Here is a 16,527-nt window from a genome sequence, read left to right as displayed (position 1 = left end):
CTCATTATGCCTTATGGGCACAATGGGCATTCTTAGGTAACTGTGCATAAGATTGCGGCCACAGGGACTCTAAAAAGATGTATTGGAGAGCAGGTGAGATTTTCTAATCTAAGCAGAAAGGCCTATTTTCTGGAAGGAATCTTTAATCCATCCTTTGTCCATTCTTGTGGAAGCAACTTTTGTTTCTTTGTAGCTTGGTTGATTTTTGTATAGAGGTGTTTTTAAGCAGACAACTCTTCATGTCAACCTTAGGTGGTATAATGACCATATGAGAACTGTACCATTCTCTCAAGTCTGAATCTACTGTAATGCACTCTAAATCAGGGGTGCCCAAACCCCGGCCCTGGGGCCACTTGCGGCCCTTGAGGACTCTCAATGCGGCCCTCAGGGAGCCCCCAGTCTCCAATGAGCCTCTGGCCCTCCAGAGACTTGCTGGAGCCCTCACTGGCCCGACGCAACTGCTTTCGGCATGAGGGCGACTGTCTGACTTCTCGCGTGAGCTGTGGGATGAGGGCTTCCTCCACTGCTTGCTGTTTCACATCTGTGATGCAGTAGCGGCAGCAAAGGAAAGGCCAGCCTTGCTTTGTGCAAGGCCTTTTATAGGCCTTGAGCTATTGCCAGACCTTCATTCATTCATACAAGTTCATCTTTAATATATTCATGTATGTAAACGTATGTAAATTTATTCAAATTTTAAATGTAAATTAATTCTTCCCCCCCCCGGCCCCCAACACAATGTCAGAGAGATGATGTGGCCCTCCTGCCAAAAACTTTGGACACCCCTGCTCTAAATGAACCCACGGAGATTGTAAAGTGGCTTGATAATGGCTCCTGGGAGTATTAACCACTGCTGCAGTGTCACTTTAGTACTGAGAGAAGCAAGAGCACACAAATAAGGCACTTGTATAGGTTAGTATTATACCATGCAGTTCAATATTGCAAAGGAAGGATGCTGTATCTTAGGGAATCTAAAAATTATTTTGTCCCTCAACGTCCCATCTTTTTTGTCTTGTTTGTGCCAAAGCATTCAGATTGCCAAAACAATCTAGTTAATAATAGTCAAGAAAAAATGGTATTTTTCTGGCACTTCTCCATTGACAAAATACAGTAAATCTCACCCACCAGCTTTTAATGTGGGTTGTTCAACTGAATTGTTGAGGAAGGCTGGAAAAGATTCAGTTTAAGCTGATTGTGAAAGGCACAGGAACTACTAAAATGGAGGAGTGTTTTTTATTTTTTTTTTTTTTTTTAAAGAAAAGGCCTGCATGGCTTTTTGACAACAAAGGCAAAAGTGTGGCGCATGTATTATGCTAGAGGGAAGAAAGCTGTGAAGATGTAAAGAAAAACTTAGAAGATCTTCTGTCAGCAGAGGAAATGTGTTCTGTACAAATGATGCAGGGAGCACTTCAGACCCCAGGGGAAATGGAATTAATGGGAGACTTTCAATTAACAACTCTGAACTTCAAAATCTGAAACGTGCTAGCCATGAAAGACCACACGGTTTTGAAGTAAAGCACTCAAAAGGCACATGGAAAACAGTGCAGGGTACAAACCTGTTAGATAATTATTTTTTTTAAGGATGATAAGTAATTTTAGAAAGCTACAGTGGTGTCACACCTGGTTAGTATCTACAGCCCATGATCAGACATGAACACTGTGTATTCAGCCACTTTACAAAGATGCACTGAAAAGGCAGCAAAAGAAGGGGATGCAGTGTTCCTTGGCATTTTTCTTTGTGCTTAAGACACAAAAGAAAAATGGCTAAAATGTGAGTTAATGGCTTTACTTGTAAGAGGAACAATCCCCCCCCCCCAATCCCGGGATCACATAATAGGAATGAGAGATTCAACTAATGCAGAGTCTAACCAATCAGAAATGATTTCAAAGACTCAATGACTGGATACAGAAAGATTTTGTTATTTTATTTTTGTACATGACAACTGATGCAAAGATATTATATGCCAAATACTGGAAGGTTCCAGAGGTACCTTCAGTTAAGATTGGTGGGTAAAGATTTTGGATTTAGCTGAAATGGGTAAACTTACAATTTTTCTTAAAGAGAAGTTGGTAAAGACTTTTATGGACAATTAGAAACAATTCATGGACGTCCTGCACATGAAGGGGATATTTGGTTTAATGAATTATGGATTTGATGAATAGATAATTGACACAGAGATAAAATCTTTTGTTGAGAATAAAATAAAGAATTGACAAATAATTGATGAGGAGAGGAATAAAAATATTTTTTAGAACAATTTAAGAAAGTATCTTAGAAATAAGTAAGGGCGCAATCCTAACCGGCACATAGGCCGGCATAAGTGCCCCGGGAGGGTCGCAAATGTGCTGTAAAGCATGTTTGTGCCTCAGTGGGAGGAAGCTGCGTTGGCACATGTAGATGTGCCGACGCACGGAGGCCAACAGAAGCCTCTGTGGTGGCTTCCTCGCTGCTGCTTGTGTCAGTGCACCTGCGCTGACACAAGCGGCAACAGTAGGCATGGAGGGGGCAGGGAGGAGGCAGGAGGGGGCATTTCTGGGTGGGGGGAGGGCGGGCGATGGGCGGCCCCAGGGGTGGGCGTGCAGGGAGCCGGGGGCAGGGCTAGGACCCAGCAATTATGCCGGATCCCAACCCCCGTCCCCGGGGCTCTCCTCAGACTTGTGCCACCTCCAGAGGTGACGCAGGTCCAAGGAGACCCATTGGGGCGAGCCGCCCTTACCCAGGGGTAAGGGGAAGAGCTTCCCCTTGCCCCTGGCTGAGCCGCTGCAGCCAATGAACCTGCGTTGGATGCAGCGCAAGCCTCCTGGCTTGCCTGCTCCAGCGCAGGTTTGGATTGCGCCCTAAGAGACTGTTTAAGATATATAATACTTAATATGTTTAATGATTATTGATTCATGTTTTGTAGAATAATAAAGTAATTTAGGTTTAGGACTCTTGCACTTGCTATATGACTTTTAATGTATGTCTTCATTGTTTGTTTTTTGTATGTTTTAGGGTGCGTAATTGTGTTGTTGTATGTTTAAGATTTTGTGGGTTTGTGTTTGTTCATTTTTATTGCCTTAATAAATAAATGAAAAGAAGTTGTTTCAGAGAATTGCCGTTGAAATTTCAGTTCAGTGTATTCAAACTTAGAAGGAAATAATGAGAAATTTGCAGGAAATAGCAGGAGTTGCCAATAAATTAAGAAAGATGTTGAATAAGCAGCTCCTTATATGTGCGCCACTGGAAGTGGAAATCACGGAGGGAATACTGCATAATGTTCCGCTTTATCAGGGCAGGAGGAGCAGCTGCTATAGGTTCTGCATCTGAGGATACTGTACATCCTCATGACCCTAGAGCTCCAACAATCCATTCACTTTTCCTCCCCCCCCCCCGTCTCTTGTGGGCTGAAAAGTCTTGTATGCTGACACTGCTGAGCAAAACTACCTTTGCAGCAGAAGGTCTATCTTTTCTTGTTGCTTCAGCAGGAACGTACTCAGAGTGAAGTGGAGGGTGGGAAGCTGGTACCTCGTATTTGTAGGACACCTCCTACAGCAGGACCAGTGATGTCAACCATAGGAGCACTTAGCTGTTGTCTTTGTAACTTTTTTCAAAAGATCCTTGCTAAAAAGAAGCATCAGGCTCCGCAGGAAGCAAACTGAAAAATTTGCCTAAGGGTTTATGTCAGTGTTTGTTAGCCAGTGATATGGGTACCACCAGTGGTACTTGAGGTGGTGTCTGGCGGTACTCACGGGACCCCTGGACACCTGCTGTGCAGCAACAAGACCAGGAACACAACACAGCAAGCATCAGTAAGAGGCTCCAAAGCATGCTTTTCTATGCTTGAAAAAGCCCTCCTGTCCAGCCGGAGGCTTTTATTGGTGTTTGTTGAGTCGCATCTGGCCTCCCGACTCAGAGGAAACTGGCAGTGATATCATAGCAATTACTTCTGGTGGTATTTTGAATAGGTGGACCGTGTGAAGTGGTACAGCAGAGGACAAACGTTGAGAAACAGTCATATATGTTAATGTTTAGGCCATCAGCTTTCCCAAGTGCTAACTGAGAGAGTTTGACTCCTGAAGCCTTTTCCAGAACTGGATGTAGCCACAAGGCAGTGGAGGTTTGAGGTCAGAGTTTCCTTCTCTTAGATGAGCTGCCTTCCTAGGCTGACGAGTCCCATCTACCCGGTGGCTGTTTAGTCGCCTCTTACGACAAGTACAGCCAAACTGAGGGCCTATTCTTAGCCCCCAGCCCCCAGGGTAAATCAGGAGCCGGAGTCCCTTAGGCAGTTCATGGCTGAACACAGTCACGTTCTGGCAACTCCTGCGACGCCACTGGAACCAACCGTATTGGCTTCTGCCTTTCCATTGGACCATTCCAGCGACGTGGAGAGGGGGGATTTGCTGCATGGGTAACAGCCTATCCTCCATACCTTCTTTACCCAGGCTTCGTGCACTGGAGAGGACACTCCAACTTCGCCATACGGCGTCGGCACAACACGGGAAGCAGCAGTTTACCGGTTATAAGTCTTTGCTCGATTGGCGTAGAGCATGACGCCAGGGGCTGCTTCCGACGGTGGGAGAGATCATTGCATCTCATTGGGCAGCTACCGCCCGCCTTAAGCTGGGCAGTCCCCAGCCAGTAAGGTGTTGCCTCGCCACGGTCCGTTAACCTCATGGGGTGCGTGGGGTTTAGGGTGAAAACCGACAAGCGGATCGACAACTCTGCACCATGCAACAGAAAACAGAAAACTACTGCCCTAAAGCTGGGCACCTGGAACGTTAGGACAACGACACCTGGCTTCTCTGATGACCTGCAAGAAATAGACGACGCACGCAAAACAGCTGTCATCGACATGGAGCTGAGCAGACTGCAGATGGACATCGTCGCCCTTCAAGAGACTAGGCTGCCAGATTTCGGATCTGTCAAGGAGAGAAATTTCTCATTTTTCTGGCAGGGAAAACCACCAAATGAAACCAGGGAACATGGCGTTGGCTTTGCGGTCAGAAATACCTTGCTGAAATCCATCATCCCACCTACTGTGGGAAGTGAAAGAATTTTGTCCCTGCAGCTCCAGTCATCAGCAGGACCTATCACTCTCATCAGTGCTTATGCACCGACTCTGTCGTCTCCAGCAGAAGCCAAAGACAAATTCTATGATGACCTGGCCACCACTGTCAAGAAAATCCCTGTAAAAGAGCCATTGTTCATCCTCGGCGATTTCAATGCTAGAGTTGGTGCTGATAACAGTTCATGGCCCACTTGCTTAGGTCAGTTTGGCACTGGGAGGATGAACGAAAATGGCCAACGCCTGCTAGAGTTTTGCTGTCATCACGGTCTCTGTGTCAGCAACACCTTCTTCAACATGAAGCCCCAACATAGAGTCTCTTGGAGACATCCAAGATCAAAGCACTGGCACCAGCTCGACCTGATCCTCACCAGACGCTCCAGCCTTCCCAGCATCAAGATCACACGCAGTTATCATGGTGCTGCCTGCGACACCGACCACTCCCTGGTGTGCAGCAGAGTGAAACTGCAAACAAAGCGACTGTATCACACGAAAAAGGAAGGAAGACCTCGCATTGATACCAGCAAGACCCGGGATCAGAGAAAAGTGGAGGAATTTGCACAAGCGCTTGAGGAATCTCTTCCAGGCCCGGCCGACGCAAACGCATCCAACAGATGGGAACATTTCAAGAATACCGTTTACAACACCGTCTTGTCCATATTCGGCAAAAAGACCAACAAGGCGGCAGACTGGTTTGAAGCCCACTCTGAGGAGTTGACACCAGTCATTGAGGAAAAGAGGAGAGCTCAAGCAGCATACAAGGCCTGTCCCAGTGAGCGCAACCTGCAGGTCCTCCGAACTGCTCGCAGCAAAGTCCAACAGACTGCCAGGAGATGTGCTAACGACTACTGGCTCGAGCTCTGTTCCGAGATACAGATAGCAGCTGACACGGGCAACATCAAGGGGATGTATGATGGTATCAAGCAGGCCCTAGGTCCAACACAGAAGAAAATTGCCCCTCTGAAGTCTGCCACAGGCGAGGTCATCCAGGATCGGGCGCAGCAGATGGAACGCTGGGTGCAGCACTACTCTGAGCTATATTCCAGAGAAAATGTAGTCACCGAAGAAGCACTGAACAACATTGAGTGCCTGCCTGTGCTGGAAGAGCTTGACAGTGAACCAACCCTAGAAGAACTTCACGTGGCCCTGGACTCCCTTGCCTTTGGCAAGGCACCTGGAAAAGACAGCATCCCTGCTGAAGTCCTAAAATGCTGCAAAGAGATCATCGTCACTGAGCTGCATGAAATCCTCTGTCTCTGCTGGAGAGAAGGTGGAGTACCTCAAGACATGAGGGATGCAAACATCATCACGCTGTACAAGAACAAAGGTGACAGGGGTGACTGCAACAACTACCGCGGCATCTCTCTCCTTAGCGTTGTAGGAAAGCTGTTTGCCCGAGTTGTACTAAAGAGGCTCCAGGTACTTGCAGAGAGCGTCTATCCAGAATCTCAGTGTGGATTCCGAGCCAACAGGTCCACCACTGATATGGTATTCTCCCTTAGACAACTGCAGGAGAAATGCAGGGAACAACGACAGCCACTCTTTATAGCCTTCATAGATCTCACAAAGGCTTTCGACCTGGTCAGCAGAGACGGCCTCTTCAAGATTCTCCCCAAGATTGGATGTCCACCCAGGCTCCTCAGCATCATCAGATCTTTCCACAAGGACATGAAGGGCACTGTTGTCTTCGATGGCTCCACATCAGACCCTTTTGACATCCGAAGCGGAGTGAAGCAGGGCTGTGTTCTTGCACCAACCTTGTTTGGGATTTTCTTCGCTGTCCTGCTGAAGCAGGCCTTTGGAACTGCAACAGAAGGCATCTATCTCCGGACCAGATCAGACGGAAAGCTCTTCAACCTCTCCAGACTGAGAGCAAAATCCAAAGTCCAGCTGAAATGTCTGCGTGACTTCCTCTTTGCCGACGATGCAGCTGTCACTACCCACTCTGCCAAAGATCTCCAGCAGCTCATGGATCGTTTTAGCAAGGCCTGCCAAGATTTTGGACTGACAATCAGCCTGAAGAAAACACAGGTCATGGTTCAGGATGTGGACTCACCTCCCTGCATTACAATCTCTGAGCATGAACTGGAGGTTGTCCATGACTTTGTGTACCTTGGCTCAACGATCTCCGACACTCATTCTCTCGATACCGAGCTAAACAAGCGCATCGGTAAAGCAGCTACCACGTTTTCCAGACTCACAAAGAGAGTCTGGTCCAACAAGAAGCTGACGGAACATACCAAGATCCAGGTCTACAGAGCTTGCGTCCTGAGTACACTTCTGTACTGCAGCGAGTCATGGACTCTTCGCTCACAACAGGAGAGGAAACTGAGTGCTTTCCACATGCGCTGCCTCCGACGCATCCTCGGCATCACCTGGCAGGACAAAGTTCCAAACAACACAGTCCTGGAACGTGCTGGAATCCCTAGCATGTATTCACTGCTGAAACAGAGACGCCTGCGTTGGCTTGGTCATGTCGTGAGAATGGATGATGGCCGGATCCCAAAGGATCTCCTCTATGGAGAACTCGTGCAAGGAAAGCGCCCTACAGGTAGACCACAGCTGCGATACAAGGACATCTGCAAGAGGGATCTGAAGGCCTTAGGGATGGACCTCAACAAGTGGGAAACCCTGGCCTCTGAGCGGCCCGCTTGGAGGCAGGCTGTGCAGCATGGCCTTTCCCAGTTTGAAGAGACACTTGGCCAACTGTCTGAGGCTAAGAGGCAAAGAAGGAAGGCCCATAGCCAGGGGGACAGACCAGGGACAGACTGCACTTGCTCCCGGTGTGGAAGGGATTGTCACTCCCGGATTGGCCTTTTCAGCCACACTAGACGCTGTGCCAGAACCACCTTTCAGAGCGCGATACCATAGTCTTTCGAGACTGAAGGTTGCCAATACAACTGAGAGAGGGTATGTAGCTCATGTTATACTAAGGGCTCAATCGTATCCTATCCCCCCACCTCGGCCGATGTAGCCATTCCATAAAGGCATGTGCTACCTCTGGGGAGGACCTGGGGGGCAAACAGAAGTATTTAACATTTATACCAGCAGTTCCCAAAGTGGTGGGTCATGACCCACCATGGGAACCAGAAGGGCATTCCCCCTTAAGGGGAGTGGCCCTGCTCTGATGGCAGCAACACCGTGGGGAGGGGGAGGGGGGCAGGCACAGCACTGCAATGATTGCAGTTCTGTCACCGCCAGGGGCTTGTTTTGTACCTGAGGAGTAAAGTTGCCCTCTTGCAGGCTCCCGGAAGCTCACATCTCCCTCCTGTTTCCTCCATGGCTGTGTAAACAATCCTTGTCTCCAATCAGCAGCTACTTCTGTTTTCATAGGAAAACCTAGTAGTTGATCGGAGATAAGGGCTGTTTACACAACTATGGAGGACATCGGAGGGGGGCCATGAATCTCCAGGAGCCTGCAAGAAGCCAGCTGTGCCCCCCCCAGGTACAAAACAAGCCCCTTGGCAGTGATGGAACTGCAATCGCTGCAGTGCTGTCTCTGCCCCACTCCCCCTCCCCGCCCACACAAGCATTTATCTGGTTCCCAACTCCCCTGTAGGGGTTTGAGAACCACTGATTTATACTGTCAGTTGTCTTTATATGCAAATTTGCTATCTGCAAATCCACTTTTCCGCGAGGGGCAGAATTACTACCTTCTCTTATTATCCGATCCTCTGTTCTTATTATCTGCTCTGCAGAGACCTTCCTGAGGCTGCAGGAAACCTTCAGAATGGTGCCTATGACTAGTTCAGACCCCTTTAAAATGCCTGGCGGAAGCTTCCGCTGGGTCATTTTAAGCCATTTCTGCCCAACATTGCTATATGCAATAGGGATCAAATGTGTGGACCTGTGGGCTGGGCAGAAATGGGTTAAAGGGATCTGCACTGGTTGCAGGTGCCATTCTAAGATCCCTTCAGTCTCAGGACGGTCTTTGTAGCATTCAGAGATCTTTAAGCACTTCCTGGTGCACTTTGCTGGCCTTCTGAGAGTCTCTGCTGGATTCTCCTGATGGTACACCTTCCCCTCCAGGGTGCCCTTTTCCCCTAACCCCATTGATTCCATAGGATCAATGGTTCGTTATCCATGAATTCACTATCCACTAGGGCAGGGGTGCCCAAACCCTGGCCCGGGGGCCACATGCGGCCCTCAGGGACTCTGAACCCGGCCCGTGGGGATCCCCCAGTCTCCAGTGAGCTTCTGGCCTTCCTGAGACTTGCCGGAGCCCATGCTGGCCCAGTGCAACTGCTCTCAGCATGAGGGTGACTGTTCAACCTCTTGCATGAGCTGTGGGACAAGAGCTCCCTCCACTGCTTGCTGTTTCATGTGTGTGATGCAGCAGTGGCAGTGAAGGAATGATTGGCCATGCTTTGTGCAAGGTCTTTTATAGGCCTTGAGGTATTGCAAGACCTTCATTCAGTGACATAAGCTCCATCTCGAATATATTCATTTATGTAAACATATTCAAATTTGAAATGTAAATTAATTCTTTTATTTCCTGGCCCCTAACACAGTGTCAGGGGGATGATGATAACCCCTGCTAACTGGTTAAGAGGCACTTTTTCAAGTGGGTGCTCCTCTTTTATTTAGCAGGGGGAGAGTAACTGGCCCACCTCACCCCAGCAGTGACTTTTCTAGTGGCTATCTGCTGGTGTTACATCTTTTTAGATTGTGAGCCCTTTTGGGACATGGAGCCATTAGCTATTTATTTTCTCTGTAAATCGCTTTGCGAACTTTTTGTTGAAAAGCGGTATATAAATACTGTTGTTGTTGTTGTTGTTGTTGATGATGTGGCCCGCCTACCAAAAAGTTTGGACACCCCTGCACTAGGGCAACAGTTCTCAAACTTTTTGCACTGAGACCACTTTTTAGAATGTTAATCTATCAGGACCCACCAGAAGTGATGTCATGACTGGAAGTGACATCATCAAGCAAAATAATTTTTAATCCTAGGCTGCAATCCTACCCACACTTACCCAGGAGTCAGTCTCATTTACTATCATTGTTAAAAGCATATACGTAATATATCTGTACTATTAAAAGTACAGATATGTAACAGTTCCCCAAATGCAGTCACATACCATGGTAGCATCAAGTCTAATATATTAAAAATAAAATTTTGAAGTAAATGGGGACCCACCTGAAATTGGATCGCAACCCACCTAGTGGGTCCCGACACACAGTTTGAGAAACACTGAACTAGGGTTTCCAGTAATCTAACCCTAGTGGATAATGAGAACTTACTTGCCTCCTAGTATGCAGGGCCACCTATGGGTCACCTTGGACATATGCACTACTTTTGGTGGCATATGTCCACGGAGAAAAAAGGGGTGAGGAACTTCTCAGTGGAGGGGATAGGATCCATTGCATACCATTGCCACCAGATCCACCCTCTCCCATCACCTCCCCACACCCGTTATTCCTGTACTTTCACCTGATATCTGAGACACAGAAACCAGAACGTGAACTGTGATCATGAAATTTGACCTTTGGAGAATCTACTTCTTTTGTGTGATTCCAGAAGGCTGGAAACTGCAATAAATAGTAGCAATAACTAGACCAGAGAAAATGTTACTTGGCCATCTTTCTTACCCATTTGGCAAAGGCATTGATCACTTAAGGACATAGTGAGGATGATTGCAAAGTGTGCTGATTTAGGGTTAATAAACCCACATTCAGAGGTGTAGTTTTTGCAAGCCCCATAAGAATTGCAAAAGGATGTGAACTAGCTGTACCTGTAATAACTGTATAGCAGAGGGCATTTCAGCAGGTGTAACTTTTTTCAAAAAAAAAAAAATCACTGCAGCAATATGACACGACAGGGATTGCCTCAAAATTTCCAGCTTCTACATAACGATTAAGGTGCAAGAACCTTGCCCTCTCTTGCATCTGGTCAGCCTCCCTGAGAAAAGCCCTTTACTGAAATACAGTGTGTGCGTGAATGCTGGAACATGACAGTCAAATTATTTTTAACACACACTGACATCTGCATCAGAGCCACAGCGCGTTGACACTCCTTCTGAGTTCAAGCTTGCTACAGATGTTCTGAAAGCAGCTTGGGACTGAATGGCTGGCTGAAACATACACTGCCAGAATTGAGACAGAGAGTGTTAAGCAAGGAAAAAGACGGTAGGTTTTGCAGATGGGCATACAAAGCTTTGCAACCTCATGCAACAGAGCTAAAGGGACTGTGACTACTGTGTCCTAGTATACATTTGTTTAACTCCAGCAATATGTTAGGCAGTGGTACAGGTACAAAAGTGAGATGATCCCCTGTGCAGGGAAGTCATCGAGAGGGGATTTGAGAAAAGGCTTATAGGAGGAGAGGAAGATAAATAAGGACTGCTCCATCACACATTCATTTGCCTCAGTTTCAACACTGGTATTAGTTGGAATTCCAACTAATTTGGAGAAACATAGTCAATTGACTACCTGTATAGAGAGCTGGTGTAGCACAGGCTAAGAGAATGAGTTGCGAACCTGAACTTCCCTGGTTTGACTCTCACTTTTGTCTTGAATTCTCTCTAGATCAAGGGTGTCCAAACTTTTTGGTAGGAGGGCCACATCATCTCTCTGACACTGTGTCGGGGACCAGGAAAAAAAAAAGAATTAATTTACATTTCAAATTTGAATAAATTTGCATACTTGAATATATTAGAGATGGAACTTGTATGAATGAATGAAGGTCTTACAATAAGGCCTATAAAAGGCCTTGTGGAAAGCAAGGCTGGCCTTTCCTTCACTGCCGCTGCTGCATCACAGACGTGAAACAGCAAGCAGCGGAGGGGGTCCTCATCGCACAGTTCATGCAAGACGTCGAACAGTTGCCCTCACGCTGAGAGCAGTTGCGTCGAGCCAGCATGGGCTTCAGCAAGTCTCCGGAGGGCCAGAGGCTCATTGGAGACTGGGGGCTCTCTGCAGGCTAGATTGGAAGCCCCCAAGGGCAGCAAGTGGCCCCCTGGGGCCAGGGTTTGGGCACCCCTGCTCTAGATGGACACTTAGGCAAGCTGTTCCTTCTCAGCCTCAGTTGCAATAGGGGAATAATAATATTTATCTTACAGGGTTGCTGTAAGGACAGTGTCAAGGAAGCATTATGTAAATGTTGTGTAATTAAAAATAACCTGGCTATGATTCTCTGGGCACAGAGACTCCAAGGGCTCAATCCATTAGGGAAACAAATGCATGTTTGTTTCAGTTGGTAATCTAAGAGATCCCATAATAGCAGAGGAGGAATCTGTATATGCTGAACTTAATTCTGCAACTATTTAATTATTTTTAAATCAAATGATTACAGATAGAAGTTTAAAGTTAGCATTGGAAACTTTCAAGGGAGAAAATTGTCTCCCTGGGATGTTAGAAGGAAAACCTCAAAATAATTCAAAAGGAAATGCTGTGAAATATTTTCAGTCAAAATAAACAGTAAAAGAAAAAAATTATTGTGCAAATGGTTACAATAACATTGGTACTTCTTGGTTGGGTAAGTTTCGATTCAGAACCTTCACCTACACTGAATGGTTCTGACGAAACAAGGACAAATTTATGCTGGGAGAGAAATGTCCCAACATAAATGAAAGTGTGTTTGCGCGCGCGTGCGGGTGTGTATTAGGATTGCCAGCTTTGATTAGAGCTTTGAAGTTGCAATTGCAATCTGTGTTCATTCTAGCATAGGAATATCTGCAGTTATCTGAATAAAAAGCTCTAGGAGAGAGTGCATCAAAGACCTTTGTGAGCTAGCCAGTTTACACAGGTTGTGGATTTTGGTATACTAGTCACAATGACTAGTTGTTAAGACACTGCACTGATCAGCTCACACAGACAAAATTTCAGAGAAATCAGATCTGAGACAAGAAAGATGAGCCCATCTGGTTTGACCATCTGCAGGACCATTCTGACAAGATTGCCCAATAACAAGTTACAGGTTTGCATCTGCTGACTGTGGCTGTGGGGTGTCCGCTGGTTGTGGGGTGATCACAGTATCCCCCCTCCCTTTGGTATAATTCTAGTCATTCTTGAGTCAGACTGTACAGCTGCCCATTCCTTATCAAAACTGTAAGGCCATGTTTTAGGATGGTAGCTGTTCCCTAAAGGTGATTCTGCACTGTTTTATGACACTGCATGGCTGGTGTCTTTTGTTTTTAACCCATTTCTGCCCAAACCACATTTGGTGTACACATTTGATCTGTGTTGCGTATATGCAACATTGGGTAGAAGTGGCTTCATTAATAGACTGCTGTGCCAGTGAAATCCCACTGGGAAAGATGATGTGCTGTAATAATAATAATTTAACCTCATTTTAAATCTTAATTTTGAATTCAGTAGTTAGGATAATGCTTTAAAATAAGTACATTTTGGTTTTGAAAGCCATTATTTTTTACACATAGTCTGTTGTCCTGCCCCGCAGCCACCAACCTCAAACCCACCAATATTTCCCAGACCTTGAGCATTCTGGGACATTTTATATCTCATGATAAGATCTTGGAATTGCACTCTTAAGTGCATCATGCAGCGTTAGACTGCTCAATGATCCACAGCTTGGGTTCCCCAGAGGCAAGTGCTGACTGGTCAGGAATATGAATGTATGGTACTAAAGAAGCATGCTGTATCATCAATAATAAGATGAGCTGGAAAGAGAAAAGAGAACTCTCTACAAAGAATAGATGGAAGGCTGAACTTTTCCACTGTTATGACCCCAGCATACAAATAAGACTGCAGACCAGGGTCTTCCACATTGAGAAGGAAAAACTCAGAGTGAAAGATTGAAAAAATCATATTCTGGCTAACAAATTGGGATCTGGAAGGACAGTGAAACTACAGAGTTACAGAAATGTACACTAAACAGACACTTGCATTTTAATGTAAAAGTCTGAGTAATCCGTCTGTTCCGTCAAATCATGACATAGCCATTCCTAATGCAGCTTCTGTAAAAGTGCATATTGGTAAATCTCTGTTTGCTAATGTATGTAAGTCTACCAAATCAGCCACAGATCAAGTCTGGGCAATTCAGGGATTATGCTGAAAAGTGTAGATCCTCGCCACAAGGCAGAATAAAAATAAACAACTGAAATAAGAGATAGTGTAGCATAGCTGCATAGCATTAAGATTCAAGAGTAGAAATGGCAAGTCCCAGTTGCAAATCTCCCTTCAGCCGCAAAGATATTAGTGATGCAATCCTATATGCACTTTCCTGGGCATAAATCCCACTGAATTCAATGAAATGGACTTCTGAGAAGACATTGTCTTTAGGATCGTGCAGTGGGTATGCAGTGGGCAAAGCCACTATTTCTCAGACTTTGCCCTGGCCCTGCTATTTTGGCAATAAGGGGGTAAAAAGTGACCTATGTTACAGGGCTGGTACCAGGATTATTAATCTACGTTAAAGCTGTTTGAAAACTTGAAATGTGCCATTTAAAAGGGAAGTGGTATTATTTGCTTAGAACAGTAATTCAGGCAAACTCAGAAGCTCATTTATTACTACGAGTACTTGACTATTTAAGAACACTTCAGTACAGAACCTATCTGCAGAACTGTTTATATTCCTGCCCTGTTATCAGAGCCAAGGGGTAATCACAGAATGAGAATGAGAATTATTGGCTAAGACGATTTTAGGTGTTATAGAGGTTAAGACATACCAAATATCTTTTCTGATATTTAAAAAAAAAATTCAGAAACTGTTGCACAGGCCTGCAAATCTGAGGGTCAGAAAATCATTTTTCAAAATTTGTGGTGGTTTTATAAGAAATTGGAGTGCTGATTTCAAAAATGACATCTGTTTTGCCCTAACACACCATGTTTCAGAAATACAGCATAGCCTCATCATAGCCTTCCTTGAAGCCATGCTCATCAAGCCATGGCATAGGCTTCCTCATGAGGAAGCTGCTTGAACCATTCACTAATGAGGCTATCTGATTTTCAACCTTTTTCATCCCATGGCACACTGACAAGGTGCTAAAATTGTCAAGGCACACCATCAGTATTTTTAACAACTGACAAGGCACATCATGCTGCTGGTGGGGGGCTCATGTCCCCCAGTGGTCCTACTAATGAATGGCCCTCCCCCCAACTCCCACAGCACACCTGCGGACCATTCACGGCACACCAATGTGCTCTGGCACACTGGTTGAAAATCACTATGCCATATCTCTGAAACTAGGGCTGCAATCCTAACCACACTTTCATGAGAGTAAGCCCATTGAACAAAATAGGAGTCTCTGAGTAGACATGCATAGGATTGTGCCCTAGATGTGATAGGACAAAACTGTTGCCATATTTGGAACCAATGCCCTAAATATACCCAGGTATAGACCTAACTTTTAAGACAGAAAAATGTGTGTTGGCATGTGTTATTAAACCATATCAGGCACTTAAAATGAATATTCAGTTATTACAGTATATTAGTACATTTATGAACCATAAAAATGTGAAGCATTTTAGGCAGGAATTGTAAAATATCTTCTAAAAGATTACCTGACAATGTTTCTAAATGTTAAAGGAAAAAACAATGGAATATATCCTGTAGTGGGCTCTTATATCTCTCATGATCCCGTGACAGCTCAGTCCTGTGCAAGTTGAGTTGGGTGAGGATGACTCCCAGGTAACTGTATATAATGTGTGGCTAGCTGTATATAAGGCTAGCTCAGCCCAACAGCCATGCCTGTGGACCCACTAAGGCAGTGGTTCCCAAACTGTAAGCCGCAGCTCCTTGGGGAGCCACAGAATCCTCACAAAAAACCTGCTGCCCTATTATACAATGTCTAGAATTAATGTAGCTTTAATGGGGAGCCTCAGCCAGTGGCCCAGTAGGTCAAGGGAGCCGCCTGCTGAAAAACGTTTGGTAACCACTGCACTACGGGTTCACCGCGTACTAGTCCTGCACTGGGCTCCCAGTAGCACATTGAGCACTACCACTGCCACCAGTGCCAAGGGTTCAGGGGCTGGCCCAGCAAAGTGGGCCATGTGCCCTTGGCCTGTGCTGGACCTGCCCAATCCCTTGCCTTCCACCCCTATTGGTGAACATCCTGCTTTTATTGCCTGCTTGGGCCTGTAAAAATAGATGGATTGTTAAGCATCTTGCAGGTGGTTACATTTGATGAGTCACAATTGCATACCCTCCAGCATTTCACTGATCAAAGCAGACACATGTTCTTAGACCCCTAGTCATGTACCAGAGATCACTGCCCAAGCTTTCATTCTCATTAAGCATTGCTGAAGGCTCTATTCTCTCTCTTGTATGCTATATTTGTTTACTATGCAGTAAGTTCTTGCCCAAGATTCAAAAGACAAGATTTCAACAAATAAAATAAAACAAAACAGCAGATTAAAATATCAAACAAACAGCAGGTAATAGGTCAAATAAAAAGTCCAGCAGGCCCCCCCCCATATCCTCAACTATCAGAAACTTCCCCCCCCCCCATCTAACCATCTCCAAAAGCTATTTGAAATGAAAGAAGTTTTCCAGCCCCTTTGGAAAGTGTCCAGGAAGGGGGCTGAT

General features: G+C 45.7%; 1 protein-coding gene across 1 annotated transcript in view; it reads left to right on the top strand.

Annotated features, from left to right (window-relative positions):
* MAPK8IP1 (mitogen-activated protein kinase 8 interacting protein 1) overlaps positions 1 to 16,527 on the top strand; it is a 74,312-nt gene that overhangs the window by 27,710 nt on the left and 30,075 nt on the right. Inside the window, exons 3-4 of the mRNA XM_066635125.1 lie at positions 11,974 to 11,989; positions 13,592 to 13,600. Coding sequence (XP_066491222.1) covers positions 11,974 to 11,989; positions 13,592 to 13,600 — 25 coding nt within the window. The remainder of the gene's footprint in view (positions 1 to 11,973; positions 11,990 to 13,591; positions 13,601 to 16,527) is intronic.

Source organism: Tiliqua scincoides, chromosome 1, assembly GCF_035046505.1.
Source record: "Tiliqua scincoides isolate rTilSci1 chromosome 1, rTilSci1.hap2, whole genome shotgun sequence".
NCBI classification, from domain to species: Eukaryota; Metazoa; Chordata; class Lepidosauria; order Squamata; family Scincidae; genus Tiliqua; species Tiliqua scincoides.
This window is presented reverse-complemented; position numbering and strand designations above follow the sequence as displayed.